This window comes from Perognathus longimembris, chromosome 13 (genome assembly GCF_023159225.1).
Source record: "Perognathus longimembris pacificus isolate PPM17 chromosome 13, ASM2315922v1, whole genome shotgun sequence".
NCBI classification, from domain to species: Eukaryota; Metazoa; Chordata; class Mammalia; order Rodentia; family Heteromyidae; genus Perognathus; species Perognathus longimembris.
Window position 1 is genome coordinate 60,153,012 of NC_063173.1, and position 20,023 is coordinate 60,173,034.

The 20,023-nt window shown below is 59.8% G+C and overlaps 1 protein-coding gene across 1 annotated transcript in view; it reads left to right on the forward strand.

The window, feature by feature from the left end:
* The window catches only part of Lrp5 (LDL receptor related protein 5), an 84,758-nt gene that overhangs the window by 20,315 nt on the left and 44,420 nt on the right, over window positions 1-20,023 (forward strand). Inside the window, exons 2-5 of the mRNA XM_048359661.1 lie at window positions 4,910-5,306; window positions 10,995-11,192; window positions 13,099-13,295; window positions 15,152-15,283. Coding sequence (XP_048215618.1) covers window positions 4,910-5,306; window positions 10,995-11,192; window positions 13,099-13,295; window positions 15,152-15,283 — 924 coding nt within the window. The remainder of the gene's footprint in view (window positions 1-4,909; window positions 5,307-10,994; window positions 11,193-13,098; window positions 13,296-15,151; window positions 15,284-20,023) is intronic.

Here is a 20,023-nt window from a genome sequence, read left to right on the forward strand (position 1 = left end):
CCTTCCCGCTCGCCGCCCGAGACCCTGCAGCCTCCAATCCACTTTCTGTGTCCTGGGCTCAGTTTGTTCTGGACATTGTATATCAAGCAACCGTCCACCGTGGCTTTTGCTTTGGAGAGGGAGTGTACTGCGGTTTGGATTCGGGGCTCCGTGGCAGGGAGGCAGGTGGCGCTACCACTTGAGCCGCATCTCCGGGCCTCGTTGCCTTCGTTATTTTTTGGGAAGGGTCTTGAGTTTTTGTACACAGCCAGCCTTAGACCACCCGTACCCCCCGATCGCTAGCATCAGAGGCATGAACGCTATCCAAGGCTTGGTGGTTGAGATGAGTTGCTGACTTTCTGTTTGAGCTGTGTGTGATCCACAGTCCTCCTGGCCTCCATCTCTTGGGCACTGGCCTTATAGATGTGAGCCACCATGCCCAGCCTGGCGTGGACTTTGGCCTGGTCTCTGACTGAGCATCTTGTCTTCAGGGTGCCACCCTGTCGTAGTCTGTGTCAGGTTTCATTTCTTTCAGTGTCTCTCATGGGAGGGGAGTGCAGCGAAGAAGCCCCTAAGGACCAGCCAGTCACATGCCCCATCCTCCTGTCCCTCCACCTCAGTCCCTGCCTCCCTTACCTCCCCTGACTGCTTTAGGTAGAATGCTCCCTCCCTACCGTATTCCCCCCCCCTCCCCCAAACCTGCCCCGACCCCAACACGGACGCCTGCTGCCTCCGCGGGACCCCATTCATCGTGTTTCTTGCTTCCAGTGTGTTTCTGTGTGGAGTACCCATCCCCAGCAGGTGCTGGGTGCTCAGTTGTGACGGCAGGAGGGCACCCTGTCCCTTAGCCACGAGCGGTTTTCTCTGCGGCAGCCGCTGCTGCTTTCTCCCCTGCCCTTTCCTTCCAGTGTGGATTCCACCTTCGGCCTGGGTGTGCTGTGCCTGGGAAGCTCGTGATCGGTGGGCGGGCCTCCTGTGACCGTGCCTCTTCCTCGTGGTTGCTCACACCGGCCAGGGCGTGATTGGTGGATGGGGCCCGGGAGGCCACGCCCCTCAGGTGTCATTGCCCCGCCTTGGCCTGGGCTCCCGAGGAGAAGGTGGAGAGCCCACGAGGGGCTTCTTCAGGCTTTGCAATGAAGTGTGTGGTTTTGTCAGCTAGGTGTTGGGAGCGGGAGCCCATCCCGGGAAGAGCCGGCCTGCCCTGGCCAGGCCACCTGCCCTGGCCCTCTCTTCCAGGAGGCTGGCTCTCAGGCTCCCACAGACTTGGCAGGGGAATGGCCCAGGAAATTACAATACCCCCACCTTCTCCGCCTTTGAAGCGGCGCACACCTGAACTGCCCCGAGTCTAAACTGGGGAAATGTGGTCTTTCCAGTTGGTGGAGGGAGAGTCGGCAGAGCTGGGTCCCGTGTGCCTGGGGGGCTTGCCGCCACTCCTCCCCTCTCCCTGGGCCGGGCTGGTCCCAGGGCCCCTTCCTGCCCTGGCACCGGGCTTCAGGGAAGGTTCTGGCGGCCTGGCTCCTCCAGCCTCCGTCCCTCCTCCCACAGCCCTTTCTTGGCAGAGGAGCCAAGAGGAAAGCCACATCCCAAGTCGGGCTTTTCCCTGCTTGCTTTTACAAGGAGTCCTCAGGCCGGGGGGGGGGGGGGGGGGCCCTGGTCGAGAGCTTCCTGGGGCCTGAGGACAGCACAGTGTGTGTGTGTGTGTGTGTGTGTGTACACGTGTGTACGTGATTCGGGACTCCCAGGCTAGGCACCACGGTGTGGAATTTCAGCAAGCCCCAGCAGATCACACGCTGGCTGGACGTGTGAGGACAAACCCAAGACCTGGACGTGGCGGAGCCGGGCACACCCAGCCTCCACTCGCACAGGAAGTAGGAGTCTGGTGGTCCTGCGCCAGGTGGCTGGCGGATGAATGGGAGTGCACTCTGCGCCGGTGGGCCGTGGGGGGGTCTTAGCCTACCTGTACTCCGGGGCCTCTGGGCCCCCCACCCCCATCCTGTGCGGGTTCCCTGGTCCTGAGCACCTTCCCACTCTCCCAGCACCCCCTAAGGGCGAGGCGTGAGGGCTGAGCCTGCCATCCCCAGGACGGCTCACCTTCCCTGGAGCTGAGGATGGATCCCCAGGGCAGAGCGGGTAGACTCTGTCTTGAGGTTGGGGTCTCCACAGGCGGAAGCACTCAGAGCAACGACCTCCACGAGCCCACCGTCTTCTGGGTTTCCTGCACTGGACAGGACAGTACTGAGATTTGAACTCAGGACCTTGTGCTTGCTAGGCAGCTCTCCATCATTTGAGCCACACCGCCTTCCCTCTTTATGTTTTTTTTTTTTTGCCAGTCCTGGGGCTTGAACTCAGGGCCTGAGCACTGTCCCTGGCTTCTCTTTGCTCAAGGCTAGCACTCTGCCACTTGAGCCACAGCGCCACTTCTGGCCGTTTTCTATATACGTGGTGCTGGGGAATCGAGCCCAGGGCTTCGTGTATACGAGGCAAGCATTCTTGCCCCTAGGCCATGTTCTGATTTACGTTTTGAATGGAGTATTGCATGTAAGCCGTGGCCAACCTGTACTGTGATCCTCCTATTTGGATGTCCTGAATACTGAGATTACAGGTGCACACAGCTTTTACTTGTCGAGATGGTATTGCACATACTTTTTGCAAAGGCTGGCTTTGAACCCTGCGCCTGGGCTGTTTCTTGTTTTCTTTTCCTTTTAGTAGTATCATCCTCGTATGTATGAAGTAGCTTTTCACTGTAATTTTGGGTTGCATTTTCCTAATGATGGGGGGACACCGAGCATCTTTTCATGTATGTGTCAGCCATTTGTGCATGTGCGTGTGTGTGCGTGTGTGTGCGTGCACGTGTGCATGTGCCAGTCCTGGGTCTTTAAGGCTGGCCTGGGCACTTCCCCTGAGCTTTTTCACTCAAGGCTTGCAGTCTACCATTGAACTCCAATTCTGCTTCTAGCTTTTTGCTGGTTTGTTAGCGATAAGCATCTTATGGACTTTCCTTCCTGGGCTGGCTTGGAACCTCGATCCTCAGCTCTCAGCCTCCTGAGTAGCTAGGATTATAGGTGTGAACCACTGGCACTTGGCCTTGTGCATCTTCTTTGGAGAAAAGCCTCTTGGAGTCTTTTTTCCATTTTGTATTGAGGTGATTTTTTGGTGGTGCTGGATTTGAACTCAGGACCTTGCATTTAGGAGGCAGGTGCTCTACAATTCAAGCCTCCCTCAGCCCTGTTTTTGCTCAGGTTATTTTGTGATGATGTTGGAGAGGAGGTCTTGGTGCTCCTGATTCTAGTGGTCGTGATCTCAGACCCCCGGTATCCACCCCCCCATCCTTCAGAGCAGTCACCTGGAAGAAGGAGGGGCCCGGAGCCGGTGCTGTGCCGCCGCCCGTGTGTGGCAGTCCTGGGCACCCCTGGACAGCGGAGGAGGCAGGCCTCCTGGGAAGGGGCCCATGGAGGTCAGCGCAGGATCTCACTCCACCGCTTTCCCTGCTTGGGTGCAGCTTGTTTTGATTTCTGCGTCTGAAGGAGCCTCTTGGTAGCGTGGGTGTTGTGGTTGGCTGGCCCCCGTCTGTGCAGGGACCCCAGAGATCTGCAGCTCCCAGGAGGAAAGTTAGCTGTCCCTAGCCAAGTCCTGACTAGTTGGAGAGTTTGTGGCCAGGCCAGCCCTGCTGACCACCTATCAGTGCTGCTTCTGAGACCTGGGATGATGTCTGCTCCCCACCCCCTCTCCGCAAGTTCTCATCCACACGAGTGCCAGCCTGAGACCCTCACTGGGGTCGTCAAGCAGGGAAAAGCCTGAGTGCCGGAGAGCCGGATACGTGGTGCCAGGGTTGCTGGGAGGAGAGAAGAGTAGGAAGGGAGGCCGGAGGCTGTTGAGGCCACGTGGGAGCCTGATCTCATTCCAGGCACTGGCCAGTGAGCTCCCGACGAACGGCGTTCTGACAGGCCTTTAAGCTTGTCTGTCTGTTTATCATCTATCTTTCTTTGTTTTGTTTTTTGCCAGTCCTGGGCCTTGGACTCAGGGCCTGGACACTGTCCCTGGCTTCTTTTTGCTCAAGGCTAGCACTCTACCACTTGAGCCACAGCGCCACTTCTGGCTTTTTCTGTGTATGTGGTGCTGAGGAATCGAACTCAGGGCTTCATGCATGCAAGGCAAGCACTCTACTGCTAAGCCATATTCCCAACCCTCTATCTATCATCTATCTACCTACCTACGTATCTACCTGTCTATATATCTACCTAGTGCCCGTCCTGGGGCTTAACCTTGGCCCAGGCATTGCCCCTGAACTTTTTTGCTCAAGGATAGTGCTCTCACTGGGTTTTGGTGGTTCATTGGAGATAAGATTCTCATGAACTTTCTTGCCCAGGCTGGCTTTGGGTCACGAGCCTCAGATCTCAGCCCCCTGCGTAGCTAGGGTGACAGATGTGACCCCCAAGTGTCTGGCTTTAAGGCACTTTTTTTTTTTTTTGTGGGGATGTCCACAATCATTGTGGGGAAGACATGGAACGCACGGGGGAGGGGGGCGGTGGTTGGGGGGTGCAGGCCACAGCTGGAGGAGGGGCCTGCCTCTGGACAGTGGCGACAGAGCTGGCAGGATGCGGAGGCTCGGTCTCGCCCCGGTCCCACCCCCCAGCCTGCAGGGGCTCTGAGCCACCTCTCAGAACTTGGCCTCTTGGCCGGGCCTTCGCGGGGCAGCAGGGCCGGGGCCGTGTCCCCCTCTCTGCCCTCCTCTGCCCTCCTCTGCGTCCGGCTTCTCGCGGAGCAGAGCGACGTGTGGGGCGGGGCCTCGCTTGCGCCTCGCACACAGGACGTCACCCTTCTTGGGGGGAGAGACCAGCGAAGGCTAGTCTGTGCCCGGCCCCGGAGGGAAGGGCCGAGCGGGCGCCCGCGCCTCTGCCCCGCTCTCCTCACGCGGTGCTTGCGTCCACAGCCTCGCCGCTCCTGCTGTTTGCCAACCGCCGGGACGTGCGGCTGGTGGATGCAGGCGGAGTGAAGCTGGAGTCCACCGTGGTGGTGAGCGGGCTGGAGGACGCGGCGGCCGTGGACTTCCTGTTCTCCACGGGAGCCGTGTACTGGACGGACGTGAGCGAGGAGGCCATCAAGCAGGCCTACCTGAACCACACGGGGGTGGCCCCGCACACGGTCGTCATCTCCGGCCTGGTGTCGCCCGACGGCCTGGCCTGCGACTGGGTGGGCAGGAAGCTGTACTGGACGGACTCGGAGACCAACCGCATCGAGGTGGCCAACCTCAACGGGACGTCGCGCAAGGTGCTCTTCTGGCAAGACCTGGACCAGCCGCGGGCCATCGCCCTGGACCCCGCTCACGGGTAAGCCCACCACCCCTTGCCCTGGTTCTGGGTCCTAATTATTATTATTTTGTGCCAGTGGGGTTTGAACTCAGGGCCTGGGCACTGTCCCTGAGCTTTTCTGCACTTGAGCCACCGCTCCAGGTCCGGCTTTTTGGTGATTAACTGGAAGTAAGATCCTCACAGACTGCCTGGGCCGGCTTTGGACCACAGTCTGCAGATCTCACAGCCTCTGAATAGTTAGGGCTACAGCTGTGAGCCATGTGGGAAACACTTTGTAGGTTAGCTGGGCAGTGTCAATAGGCTCTGAGAAGCTGCGGCGTGGGCCTGACCCGAGCAACATGGCCCCACCAGGCTTCTGAGCCGAAGTGGCGGTGTGAGCCCTGGACAGGCTGCCCTCTGGTGTGTTCCACTGGTCCTGGTGGAGGCGGGCCTTGGGGGGCCCTGGACAGGCTGTACTCTGGTGTTCCACTGGCCCTGGTGGAGGCGGCTTGGGGGGCCCCTAGACAGGCTGTCCTCTGGTGTGTTCCACTGGCCCTGGTGGAGGTGGCTTGGGGGGCCCTGGACAGGCTGCCCTCTGGTGTTCCACTGGCCCTGGTGGAGGCGGGCCTTGGGGGGCCCTGGACAGGCTGTCCTCTGGTGTTCCACTGGCCCTGGTGGAGGCGGCTTGGGGGGCCCCTAGACAGGCTGTCCTCTGGTGTTCCACTGGCCCTGGTGGAGGCGGGCCTTGGAGGGGCCCTGGACAGGCTGTCCCCTGGTGTTCCACTGGCTTTGGTGGAGGCGGGCCTTGGGGGGGCGGCCCTGGCCTCTAGACAGCGCTGCCCTCTGAGTGCTGCAACTCTTTTTTTTTTTTTTTTTTTGGCTAGTCCTGGGCCTTGGACTCAGGGCCTGAGCGCTGTCCCTGGCTTCTTTTTGCTCAAGGCTAGCACTCTGCCGCTTGAGCCACAGCACCACTTCTGGCCATTTTCTGTATATGTGGTGCTGGGGAATTGAACCCAGGGCCTCATGTATACGAGGCAAGCGCTCTTGCCACTAGGCCATATCCCCAGCCCTGAGTGCTGCAACTCTGAGTTCCGCTCTGTGCCTCAGTGTCCCCATCTTGACCCTAGCACTGATGCCGCCCACTCGCCATTGCCCCTGGCAGTGTCCTTCCTGCCCCAGGGGGCTGCTAGCTTAATGGAAGCTGGCTGTGAACCTGCTTTGTTCAAGTGCCTTGGGACGTTGGGTTGAGGGCTCCCCGCTCCTGCTCAAGACTGAGGTTTGAGGAGCCAGACGAGGGGGTTCTGTGGAGGCTGAGCCCCCCGTCTGCCCGGGTGGGGGTCTGCAGGAGGCACCCTGGGCTGAGTGGGAGCCGTGGGCATCTCTGGGCTGCCTGCTTTGTGCGTGGGGTGGGGTGGGAGTGTGGAGTCTGCATAGCACAGAGCGCACACAAGCACATGTGTCAGTGTATGTTCACCAGTGTGTTGCATGAAAAAGCACACACGAGTGCACAGCAGGAGGGCACGGGGATTGTGCATGCAGGTGTGCGTGGGTGCGTGTGATACTGTGTTGGGGTGAGCACATGTGTACAGAGAGGGGTGTGTGTGCATCCATGTCTTGACGCAGGCCTGAGCAGCCTAGTGTCCCCTTCCTCCCACAAGGAGCGCCCCGGAACCAGCTTCCTGGGGTGTCCTTGGTCCCCATGGGCTCCTCCACTGGGCAGCCATCATAGCTGGCCACGCAGCGGCCGCCCTGCCAGCATGGTCTCCCCAGACCCAGAAACGCACCTCCCTCCCTCCCGTCTCCGCCCACCTGTACACCTGTACCTCCTTCTGGAGGTGGCAGCTGAGGTGACAGCCTCCCTGCCAGCAGAGGCTGGAGGAGAGAGCGTGGGCCGGGGCTGCCTCCCAGGCTGCTCTGCAGGCCTGTGTCCACCCTGCCTCCTCCGCTCCCTGCTGGTGTTCAGCGAAGGTTCACGGTGGGGGTGGGGGGGAGATCACGGTAAGTGCTGTGTGGAAGTGGGACCGATGCCACCAGGAGACCCACGCAGGGCAGGGGCGCCACTACAGACCAGGGGCTTCCAGTCAGTGCACCGGTACCCGGGACGCCTCTTGGCGATTTTGGAGCAGAGATCTGAAGCACTGTCAGGAGAAGAACCTTCTGGACAGAGGGAGACACACCCTTGCAAAGGCTGAGGGGGTTGAAGGCTGGTCTTGAGGGAGGTGGGGATCGGGAGCTAGGACGTGCGGGGTGGGGCAGGGCAGGTCTCCAGTGGCGCTGTCGGGTGTGATGCAAGCGCAGCTTTCGGCTGTTGGTACAGTGAGTGTAGGTTTTGGGATGGGTGTGGGGCCCTAAAAGCAGTTATGACTGCAATCCTGGCAGTGGGGGACGGTGGCTCTGGGGTGATGGGCTGGGGGGGTGTGTGTGGAAAGGGGCCAGGCTTGGGATCTGTGTGTGTGTGTGTGTGTGTGTGTGTGTGTGCCTGTGTGCGCGCGTGTGTGTCCTTGGGCTTGAACTCAGGGCCTGGACGCTGTCCCTGAGCTTTTTTACTCAAGGCTAATGTTCTCCCACGTGAGCCGTAGCTCTATGCTGGTTGGCTGGAGAAAAGAGTCTTGGACTTGAACATTGATCCTCGGCCTCTTGAGTAGCTAGGGTTCCGGACGTGAGCCCCCAGCACCCAGCCAGGGGTGAGTTTTGAAGGAAGGAACGCCTGCCCTAGCGTGCGCTCTGCACGTGGCTCGAGGGGCAGACGAGGCCAGGCCGCCTCTCTGCGTCTCAGTGTCTCTGTCTGTGCTGAGGGGCAGCCGTGTCATAGGTCAGCTAACAGGCCACACGCCGCTCGTGGGCTCAGTCAGTGCCGCTTTCACAGTAGGAGCCTGTGGGGCCCTGACATCTCCGTGCCTTCCTGGGTGGGGCGAGACATGGCCAGGGCGGCGTGGCCCCCGGTGCAGGCAGTGTGGGCAGCTCAGCTGGCCAGGCAGGGATGTAGGCAGAGAGAGGGAGGGAGTGAGTGTACGTGCACGCACACGTGTGCACGTGTGACACCGCAGGCCCTGCGTCCCAGCGCCACCTGGCTGCCTGTATCAGCCTGCGGGGGCTGCTGATCTCCATCTACAGTCCGTGTGGACCCCACCCCTTCCTTCAGTGCCAGTGGCCTTGCTCTGAATTGCGCCGTTGCTCCCCGTCCCTTGGTATGGCCAGGAGTGGATTTTCCTCCAGGCTCCCCCAGCTGGCCAGCCCTGCCCTGCAGCGGGGCTGTAGACGTGGGAGCATCCGTCCCCACGGGCACCTTTCTACAAGGAGGCCCTGAGCCCACACGGCCCCCGCCTTTCCGCTGGCCTTGCAGCCGATTCCTTCTGAGTGGACGGAGGGCCCTGGGTGTTGTCCAGGCCCTCGGGCTGGAGAAACCGGGGGAAATGGCCTCTGCCCCAGACCTCTGTGTGGCATGGTTACTCAAAACAAGCAAGACGCCGTAAGAGGCCCTGGAGACAGTGAGAGAGACAGGTGCTGTCTCTGTCACCGCTGGGGCCACAGGGGTTTGGGGACAGCAAGTGGGGGAGGAGAGGGCAGGGCGTCTTGTATGAGGACCCTGTGCCTGGGTCCACTGCCCACGGAACTGCTCCGGGGGAGGGTGCTGGTCCTGACTCGGGGACCCCTGGCTGGGAAGCCCAGTGTTGGGGTCTCCTGTGGTGCAGCGCTCCCTTGGTGCTTTGCATCTGGGAGGAAGGGGCACAGCTAAGCCTGGTCCCCAACCCCTGGTCATGCTGGTGTCACTGTCCCTGGGGCCAGCTCAAGGTTGGTTGGCGCAAATGAAGTTTTTACCTGGGAGGAGGTGGAGGCCAAGGAAAGGAGGCTTGCTGGCCCCGGAGACCAGGTCAGTCCCCAGAACCGTTGGCCAGTGAGCCAGGCGGGGAGGTGGGCCCCTCAGGGTGATGGGCACTGTCCCCCCACCCCCCTCCCCCGCTGCCTTCGGTACCTTCATGACTGGATGGGGACCTGGCGTCCCCCAGGCTGGGCCGCTTCCCCTGGGGGAGCCTGGAGTGCCGGCAAGGCTGGGCGCCCAGGCCTGGGCGTCAGGCCCGCTGTGCCTGCTCCCCGGAGGGAGACCAAGCAAGGGAGCCCCGAAGGCCGCGGAGGCTTCTCAGCGACATGAGTGCCAGCCCCCTGTTGGAGGATATACACCAGCAAGCCGCAGACCCACAGACCTGCCCGGGAGCAGCTCTTTGTCGTTTCTGTGTGTGTGTGTGTGTGTGTGTGTGTGTGTGTGTGTGTGTGCGTGCGTGCGTGTGTGCACGTCTGTATTGAGACCCTTGCTGGTGCTATCCTGTCGATCCACGCCTCCTGCCCAGTTTCTCACCAGTTATTTTTAGGATGGGTCTCACCCCCTGCCTGGGTGCGCACCTGAGCTACTTTAGGTTGGCTAGCATCAGTGAGCTGACATGGACGTGCCGCGGTCCAGCTTCTGTCCATGGAGGCAGAGTCGTGGTCTCTTCTGCCCACACCCACCTGGCACCTTGGTCCTTCTAGTCTCGGCTTCCCCGTAGCTGGGGATGAAGGTGTGCGTGAGCCCCTGGCATTTTTACAGCCTGTGGAAGAGCAGTACTCGGGTCCTAGGGAAAATGGAGACGGTCCCCAGACTTCCCATGTGCCCCTGGGCCCCACAGGCAGCCCCGCGTGACCACCGTCCCCCTCTGCAGCCGGACACTTGGTAGAGCTGGGGAGCCCCGTGGCTGTGCTGTTACCACCCCAAGTCCGTGTGTTACGTGTCAGGTGGCTGGTGTGTGGGATGTGGTGGGGATGGCCTGGCGTGTGCCGTGGTGGGTGCCGTGGTGGGTCACGTGGGAGAGTGTCAATCCCTCCCACCCTGCGTGTTTCAGATCGCCTTCTACAGGGGTTTGTTCATAGCATTTTCGGAGCAGCAAAAAAAATATAAGAAATAGAATCCAACACCAGCCAGAGCCTATTTAAGTAATAGGTTTAACGGTGCACCAGAGGAGAGCTCTTTCTGGGAGAGAAGGGACTGTTGGACTCCCGCTTGCTCTCCGTTCTGAGCGGTAGGAGGAACTCTGGGCCCGCGGTGCCCTGCGGACTGTGACCCAGTGGCGTCACCACCCCCTTCGTGGCCACCGCTGTCAGGTCCATGCAACCTGGAACTCACCTAGTGACCCATTTCTCATTGTCCTTAAAATAAAGTCCTAAAGCCAGGGGCTCGTGGCTCACGCCTATAATCGTAGCTGTTCAGGAGGCTGAGATCTGAGAGTCATGGGCCGAAGCCAGTCCGGGGGCAGGAAAGTCTGAGGCTCTCACTTCCAGCTAATCATTAAAGAAGTGGAGCAAGTGGTGCAAGCGGTGGAGTGGTAGAGTGCCAGCCTTGAGCAAAAATGCTAAGGGCACACACACATACACACACACACACACACACACACACTTTCTGTCTTAAGCAGTTTTGACTCCTAACTACTCCCTGACACCCTAGCCATTGGTCACCTCTCACTGGACGTAGTACATACCTGTCATCCCTCGGGAAGTTGAGCAGCAGGATTGGGAGTTTAGGGCCAGCTGGGGCTACAGAGCCAGTTCTAGGAACGGCCTGGGATCAGTGCTGAGACCGTGTTTCCAAAAGAAACAACAAAACATTTGGTGGGTGAGCATTTAGGACCCACGTCAGAGATCGGAACCGAAATGCCAGCGTGCTCAGTTCCTCCCCTGCTGCCTTCCCCTCCCCGTTAGGTACATGTACTGGACAGACTGGGGGGAGACGCCCCGGATTGAGCGGGCGGGCATGGACGGCAGCGCCCGGAAGATCATCGTGGACTCGGACATTTACTGGCCCAACGGGCTGACCATCGACCTGGAGGAGCAGAAGCTGTACTGGGCCGACGCCAAGCTCAGCTTCATCCACCGTGCCAACCTGGATGGCTCCTTCCGGTGAGTCCCTGCCTGCCCGAGGCGCGCCAGCCCTCCCAGCTTGCCAAGGCGGTTCTTAACTCAGGCCTCGAGGCCAACACAAACCCCGGACACCTGAAGAGTTTGGCAGGCTTGAGAATTTGGAGCAGCAAGACAGTGCAGGTGGCACACCGAAGCCCCTGAACCGGGCGGGTGGGTGCCACCTCCACCTGGCCCGTGACTTTCCACAGCAGATCCAGAACTTTCTGCTAAGCCGGGCGGGAAGGACTGCGTAGCTGACACCCATGCCCTGGTTTGCTGCCAAAGAGCAACAAAAACTTCCAGCTGGGTGCTGGTGGCACATGCTTGTAGGCTTGTAGTTCTAGCTATTCAGGAGACTGAGATCTGAGGGTCATAGTTCAAAGCCAGACTGGCAGGAAAATCTGGGAGACTCTTTTTTTTTTTTTGGTTAGTTGTGGGGCATGAAATCAGGATCTGGATGCTGTCCCTGAGCTCTCTTTGCTCAAGGCTAGCACTCTTCCACTTTGAGCTACACTACCACTTTGTGTTTTCTGGTGGTTACTTGGAGATGAGTCTCAGACTTTCCTGCCTGGGCTGACTTTCACTTGTGATCTTCAGATCTCAGCCTCCTGACTAGCTAGGATGACAGGTGTGAGCCACCAGCGCCCAGCTCTCTGTGACTTGAATCTCCAATTAGCCACCAGAAAAGACTGAACTGGTGCTATGGCTCAAAGTGGTAGAGTGCTAGCCTTGGACAAAAAGAGCTCAGAGTTAGTGCCCAGGCCCAGCTTCCACGACTGACAAAAAAAAAAAAAAAGGACAAAGCAAAAAAAAAACTTTCAATTTTGGGTTTCAGAATGGTGGTTTAGGGGATGTGGCCTTGCAGGATTGTGAATATTTCTGACACTGTATGCACACCGTCTCCCCCTCCCCCCAGCACCCCGCTCTTGCTCCACAGCACCCAGAGGGCATCGAGGGCTGGCTTAGTGCCTATCCTTGCACTCCCAGCCTGGCCAGAGGGCCTCGCACCTAGTAGGAGCTCAATAAAATGGATTATATGAATGCACGCACGGGAAAGGTCTTTCCATCTCTGGGAAGTTGCTTTTAGAGCTCAGCAAGCCTGACTTCGTTACTCTTTAGACGGAGAGCTGTCCTCCGTGAACAGGTGAAGGGCTTTCTTGGTCAAGCAAGGGCCCCCTCCGTGGGGAGGGGAGACCCCAGACCCACCCTGGTGCAGCTCCTGGAGTGGGGGCTGGTGAGGGCTGCAATGACGTTCCATGGGGGGGCTTCCTGGCTCGCGGCCACAGATGCAGCCAGGTGCCCACTTGAGTGGACTGGCTCCGTGCCACTCAGGCCTGTGCACTGCATAAGCCAAGATTGCACACACATACACACACGTGCCACTCTTACCTGTGCCCCTCATGTGTGTTACATGAGTCGTTGGTGGCAGCGGCTCCACAGCAGGGCAGGGTGGTGGTGCTGGAGGCTGACGCTTCCTTGTGCCAACTGTTTCCTGGGGTATTTATCGGTTCCTTAAACACTTACACAAACAGCCCATCCTACCCAGCGCAGAGAGACGCACACACTGGCCCACAGCCCCACGGCCGGTCAGAGCCTGTCCTGGCAGAGGAGGGTCATCAGCCAACCACACAAACGCCAGTCCCATCAGCAGTGTTCACAGTCCTGCCTTTTCCTTCCCTGATGCCAGGATCTGTAGGGCTGAGCGTGGGCCCCTCGGGGGTCCTGGGGAGGAGGGCTGTGCTGCTCTGCTGCCCTCAGTCCCCGGGGTAACTCCTTGCCGTTTGCTCCTTTCCTCTCCGGGGACTTCGCCTGGGGACCCTGTGACCAGAGGCTGGCTGCTTCCCGAGCAGGGCAGAGCTGGGCTCAGGTCTGACCCCTGCCCAATGCCGCCCTGCCCCCCTTGCAGGCAGAAGGTGGTGGAGGGCAGCCTGACGCACCCCTTTGCCCTGACGCTGTCCGGGGACACTCTGTACTGGACGGACTGGCAGACGCGCTCCATCCATGCCTGTAACAAGAGGACCGGGGAGAAGAGGAAGGAGATCCTGAGCTCGCTCTACTCGCCCATGGACATCCAGGTGCTCAGCCAGGAGCGGCAGCCCCTCTGTGAGTGCCGGAGGGGGAGGGAGGATGGAGGAGGAGCAATGGGACAGGGGTGGAACCAGCATCGTGGGGCGGGGCCAGTGATAGGAGGGCAGAGCCAGCAGGGCGGGGCCAGCGGGATGGGGAGGAGCCAGTGGGGCAGAGCCAGTGAGCTGGGGCAGAGCCAGCACTGGGGGTGGAGTCTGATATGGGGAGGAGCCAGTGGGGCAGAGCCAGTGAGCTGGGGCAGAGCCAGCACTGGGAGTGGAGTCTGATATGGGGAGGAGCCAGTGAGGCAGAGCCAATGAGATGCAGAGCCAGCACTGGGGGTGGAGTCTGATATGGGGAGGAGCCAGTGAGGCAGAGCCAATGAAATGCAGAGCCAGCACTGGGGGTGGAGTCTGATATGGGGAGGAGCCAGTGAGGCAGAGCCAATGAAATGCAGAGCCAGCACTGGGGGTGGAGTCTGATATGGGGAGGAGCCAGTGAGGCAGAGCCAATGAAATGCAGAGCCAGCACTGGGGGTGGAGTCTGATATGGGGAGGAGCCAGTGAGGCAGAGCCAATGAAATGCAGAGCCAGCACTGGGGGTGGAGTCTGATATGGGGAGGAGCCAATAAGGTGGGGCAGAGCCAGCACTGGGGGTGGAGTCTGATATGGGGAGGAGCCAGTGAGCTGGGGCAGAGCCAGCACTGGGGGTAGAGTCTGATATGGGGAGGAGCCAGTGAGGCAGAGCCAATGAGATGCGGAGCCAGCACTGGGGGTGGAGTCTGATATGGGGAGGAGCCAGTAGTTTGAGGGCAGAGCCAGTGGGGGGGAGGGGCTATGGGTTGGGCCACGGGGCGGGGCCACGGGGCGGGGTCACGGGGCGGGAGAGGGGCAGGGCCTGGAGGGGGGGAGGGGTCTTGAAGAGTTACACACGAGTTGGTGGTTCCCAGCTGGGGAATCCTATGGGATCCTGGCACCAGACCCTGGATCTCTGGGACATCGGGCCAGTAGGACCCGGGTTTACAGGCTCCCCCACTCCCACAGGGACCGGATATTTATGGCGAAGCCATTGTGGGTTTCAACTTGGAACTTGAGATTGGCTCCCTGGGGCGGCAGCTGTTCACAGGGCAGGACAGAGGGGAGGGCGGGCCCTCGGGAGTGTTTTCTGGGGGGGGGGCGAAGGGAGGGGGCGACTCATCTGCTCAGCCTACATAAGGAGAGAGGCAGTCCATTGCTGGGAATCTGCTGTTCTAGTTCATGCTCTTCCAGGGGTGCTGAACCCCATTCCCCTTGGTCCCAGATGCCTTTGTTATGTTCAGTTGTCGTGGGAGGGCTTGGGGAAATGCCATGGTCACCCAGTGTGGGTGGAGCCTGCAGGGTCCAGCTTCTTGAGGAAACAAGGTGGGCCCCTGCTCAAGAACCCACTGCCGTAGGACCCCCATCCCTGCTGCGTGGGCAAGTCCTGAGCAAGGGGAACAAGGAGGGCAGCCTTCATGGGGGAGGCGTCCTGTGGGGGCAGGTTGCCCTTGCTGGAGGAGCTCTGCATGAGGAAGCTGCCTGCTTTAGGGGCAGGGCGGGTCTGGGCTGGCCTGGGGGCTGGGAAGGTCACTGTTGGACTTGGAGAAATTACCGGGCTGGCCGATGAAGCTAAAGGTCCAACATGGCCGTGGGTAGGCAGTGAGGAGGGGCCAGGCGGGGCCAGTGGGCGAGGGTCGGGAGAGGGCCGTCACGGAAGGGTCGCGCTGGGGGTGATCAAGAGGAACAGAGGAGGGGCTGGGATGCTGGTTCATTTGGAAATGAGTGGTAGAGCGGTGGCCGGGGTTGTGGGTGGTGACTGTGTGTGTGGGTCATGTGCCCTGTTCTAGAACTTTCTCTCACCCGTTTTTTTTCCAGTCCACACTCAATGTGAAGAGGACAATGGTGGCTGCTCCCACTTGTGCCTGCTGTCCCCGAGAGAGCCTTTCTACACGTGCGCCTGCCCCACTGGTGTGCAGCTGCAGGACAATGGCAGGACGTGTAAAGCAGGTGAGGCAGCCGCCTCCGAAGGAAACATGGCAGCCCGAGTCCATGGTCTACTGGCTTGAGCAAAAGCTCTGAACATTGCTAGCCCTGCACCAGATGGATTTGGGCAGTAGGTGGCTGAAACTCGTGGTCAGCTCTGGGCTCTGTGCCTGAAAGGCAGATGAGCGGACATTGTCAGCCCCTTATTAGCCCTCTTGAGCCCTTGGGTCTCCTGTCTGTCAAATGATGTAATGGCCTAGTAATGCATGGAGTAATCACCTAGTAATGCATGAGGTGTGAGCCTTATACTACACCTATTGTAGAATTGGGCACCGCTGGCTCACGTTTGTAATCTTAGCTACTCAGGAGGCTGAGATCTGAGGCTCTTTGCTTGAAGTTAACCCGGGCAGGAAAGTCTGTCAGACTCTTATCTCCAGTTAACCACCAAAATAGCCAGAAGTAGAGCTATGTTTCTAGTGTTGGAGCAAAACAGCTATGGGAGAGTGCTCAGGCCCTGAGTTCAAGCTCTAGTACTGACACAGAACAGCAACAGCAGCAGCAGCAACAACAAAACAAACTCTGCTTATTCTAAGGAAGGGTAGGGCGGTGGGACTGGGGCTGCGGGCCCAGATGGCTCTCCCTCCCTCCTTGTCTCTACCTTTCCCTCCCCTGTGCCGGGCACACCAGCCCTGCAGCAGCACGGGGCCACCATGGGGGCCTGGTGGCTGTTCCCATTCTTTATCCACATTCTTCCTGTCCATTGGGACTTGCCGTCCACACCGGCCCCTCATTCCCACAGAGTCTCCCTGCCGTCGTAACGCCCTGGTGGGAACGGACCACGCACGCATCCCAAGGGAGCCGACTTAGGATGCTCCGGGCTGAGCTGACCTCCCTCCCCGCAGGCACTCTTCTTTTCCACCTCCCGGTTTTCGGCCTGCTGGGAAGCTGCTGTACTGCTGGAGCCACGCCCCCAGCCCCCTGTTGCTTTAGTTCATTTTTCGGGGAGGGTCTTGTGCTTTTTGCTTGGGCCTGCCCGGACCTCCACTTTCCCCCAGTAGCTGGGATTACAGGCATGTAAAGGTGCCATGAAGCACTCATTTGTGATAAGGTCTTAAACCATGCTTGTGATGACTCTGAACTCGTGATCCTTCTGCCTTTCTGTCCTGAGAAGTTGGGATTACAGGTGGGCACCACTGTGACCCGATAAACAGAGCATCTTACACGGAGGGAAGCTCAGCCGTCTCGTCAGAAAGGCTGTTAGCTGGGCCCGTCAGGGCTCCCCTGACAGTGGGCTGTGCTCCCAAGGAGGGAGAGGGAAGTGAGCCAGCATTTGAGAACTGGGAGCATGGGTGACGCAGGCTTCCTGGTTCTCTTAAAGTGGGAGCCCTCCCATGAAGACCTGGAGGCTTGCTAAGGGGGCCACATTCATTGAATCACTCATTCACCTTTCACTTGTGCACCCTCTTGCCCATCTAGCAGGCATCTGGTAAGCACATGCTGTGCGCCCCGCGGTCCTAGGGGCAGGTACGGTCCCTGGCCCCGGCACTCTCATTAGGTGAGGGACGAGGTGGGGTGGGAAGGTGGACGGCACCACCAGCCAGTGACGTGGTACGCGGGGAAGAGAGGCATCTTTGAAGAACTGCTCTGTAACTTCCCAGGAGGCCCTGGCTGGGTGGGACTCGTGAGGTCTCTGTGAGGGACCCAGCTGTGCTGGGGTTTGGACACAGCGGGCTGAGGGTGCACCGTCCACACTTGAGGTGATTGCATTGGGCTGGGCTTGGTGGAGTGAATCCTTGGTGTCCCCCCCAGCCTCTCCAGTCCTGCCAGACCTTGGGTCCATACACTGCACTGGAGGTGGGTGCCTGGTCTGCTGGCTGCTTGGGGGGAGAGGGGGAGCGGCTGGGTTTTTATAGCTTGCTTTCTTACCCTCTTGCCGCCTTCCTGTTGGTCTGTTGGAGATTGAAGCTGGATTCTGTGGCGTACCTGGACCCTGAGCTGGGCAGTGTCAGTCAAAATTCCAGCAGGAAAGAGTTGGCCCCATTGATTGATCATGCCTGGCTGAGTACTGTCATTGGATCAGCAGCTGGTGATGTCTGCTCTGGGAGTCAGGCCCTGGCTGAATGTCATTCGGCCACCATGTCTATTGTCTGAGTATCCTGAAACAGGCTGTCTGTAGACAGTTGTGGAAGGATTTAAGGGTGGTTAGGACACCCCAAAAATCGTATCATTCAGTGGTTCCTGACAGATACCCAAAAGTCCCAGCAACTCCTGCAGGCAGCTTTTGTTAACAGATTCCATGTGATGTACGCAAAATAAGATTTGAGCCCTGGTAGGATCCCAGAGGCTTGGCCCAGGGGCCCAAGGGAGGCCCACGGCTGGAGAAGCCTGAGGTTCCCTGAAGAGCTTACCCAGGCTCCAACGTCCTCCAGAGGCGGACGGTGGCCAGGGCCTTTCCTGTGAGGCCCACAGGCCTACCCTGGTCTGGGAGCTGTGAAGGACTCGGTGTGTTGTGTGGAGCAGGTGCACTGTCCACACTCAAGCCACACACTCACCAGGCCCCCGGCTCGGTGGCCTCTCGGGAGGTCTGGAGTCCCAGTCACGTCACTCCCCGGGGCCCCAGCAGGGCCGGTCTCCTTTCTTCCCTGGAGGAGGCCCAGGCTTGAGCTGATGTGCACGTTCTGGCCTCTGCTTCCTGGCTCGACAGCTGAACCCTCTGAGCCCTGGGGACTGGTGCCCGCTGCCGAGCCCTTTAAGGGCATATCGTTCTTTCTGCAAATGTGAACTCTCGACTCCACATCCAGCCCAGAGCAGCCCTGGGGAGTCCCGGGCGAGGGGCAGCCGGGATGGTGGGGCCAGGCCTGTGCAGTGAGCGGCACAGAGGCGCTGCCTGGGATCTGGAAGCCCGGGGACCTGCTGTGCAGGTCAGGGCAGAGGACTTCCCAGAGGAGGTGGGGTGCAGGCTGGGGTGGGCCTGGCGTCTCTGGCCCCAGCCCTGGAGGCCCTGCAGTCTGAGCTGACTGCCCTGACACATGTGGGGAGAAGCTGTCCTTTGTCCCCGTGGGAGCTGTTGGGCTGACTGCACAGCTCCCTGGGTGGCCAGGGACTCAGCTGTCGGGGGACCACCCGTCCCTGCCCCCCAACCTACGAAACACTTTTACAAAGACCCAGCTGGAGATGCCGAGTGCTCTGGAGGAACGCCTGCTCGGTGGCCGTGTGCCCCGGGCCGACGCATGCACAGCGCCATGGGGCCCGCGGACAACGGGGGAGGAGATGAAGAAACCGTGGATCCTCGCCCGGCCCAGCCGGCACGGCCGGCAGCGCGGCCCTGAGGTCCTGCTGGGCTGAGGCCTCGTGCGAGCCCCGAGTGGGTGTCCTGGAGACGGAGGATGAAAGGTCAGCCTCGCCCCGGGGTTGAGGCAGGGGTGTAGGAAGGAGGGAGTTCAGTGGCAGGCCAGAGGCTAAGTGGATACACAGGATGTCCTCTTGGTTCCATGTCCCCAGGGGCGGTGGACCGAGGTGAGTGGGGAAACAGAAGCGCAGGCCGAGGGGAGAGGCTTCCCCGGAGACGGCACGTGTTCCCCGGGGGCAGCGAGGGCAGGGGCGGCCCTCCGGCGTTAGGTCGGAGCTGCTCTGGAGCGGGGAGCCTGCAAAGACTTGGTTTGTGTGCCAGTGTTGGGGCATGCGTTAGTGCTCGACCATTTGAACCACACCTCCATTTCCTGCTTTTTCCTGGTTAATTGGAGATCAGAATTTCATGGATTTTTTTTTTTTTTTGGCCTGGTGTGGCATCAAACCTCCATTCTCAGATTTTAGCCTCCTGAGTAATAGCTAGGATTACAGGCGTGAGCACCAGCATTTGCTTGCAAAGATTTTCTGATTCAGAAACCTAGCATGGCAGACCCAGAGTTCAGAGCAGGTAATTTTCAGCTGTATGGCAGCTGCTTTGAAGGGTCATGTCGATCCTTGCAAGCCACACGCAGGCTGTGCAAGCTTTGACAAGTACTTTGCCTCTCTGTGCTTCCTTTTCCTCCTCTGTAGAGAGGCCACACTGACAGTGCTGGTCTCCTGGAGTTGGTTGGAGGAAGGCCCGGGTGCTCTGAAAGTAGGAGCTGTACTTGAATTTGAACTTGAACTGTGAGCCAGGCAGCCAATCTGTTTCGATGCCAAGAGGGCGATTCTTCCCAGAACATTTAGAATCAGAAGCAGACGCCAGAGGGGCTGAGCTGGGGTGGAGGGGGCGGAGTCTTCCCAGGAGTGGGCGGGCTGGAGGCCTGCAGGGAGGGAGGACTTGGTCCCTTTTCTGGAGGACAGAAGGACAGCCTTGTCCTGAGGTTAGGGCAGGCGTCTGGCTGCGCCTGAGTCACTCCGTTGCTGTGACATACCCTGGTCCCAGCGTCTCCGTGAGGTGGGGGCGGGGCCCGCCCCTTGGGTTCCCGGGGTCACTGACCTGTGGGCCCTGCCCCCCCCCCCTTGGGAACTCTGGTTTGAAGGCAGAGCCTCCGCCAGAGCCCCTGGATTCCTGAGCTCTGCTCCGGTTGGCTGGCCTTTCTTACTGTGGGGAACTGGAGCTGAAGAAATCCTCGTGATGCCCTGGCTCCTGCTTCGTCCTGGGTTTGAGGGACATGAAGGCAGACTGGTGTTGGAGATGCCCTGGAGAAGAGGCTCACGTGGCAGCTGCGCCAGGCCCCGGTGAAAGGGGCAGAGCACCCCTGGGGACACGGTGGCGCCCTTTAGATTGGGAAGGCACGGGCCTGGGTCCACGCA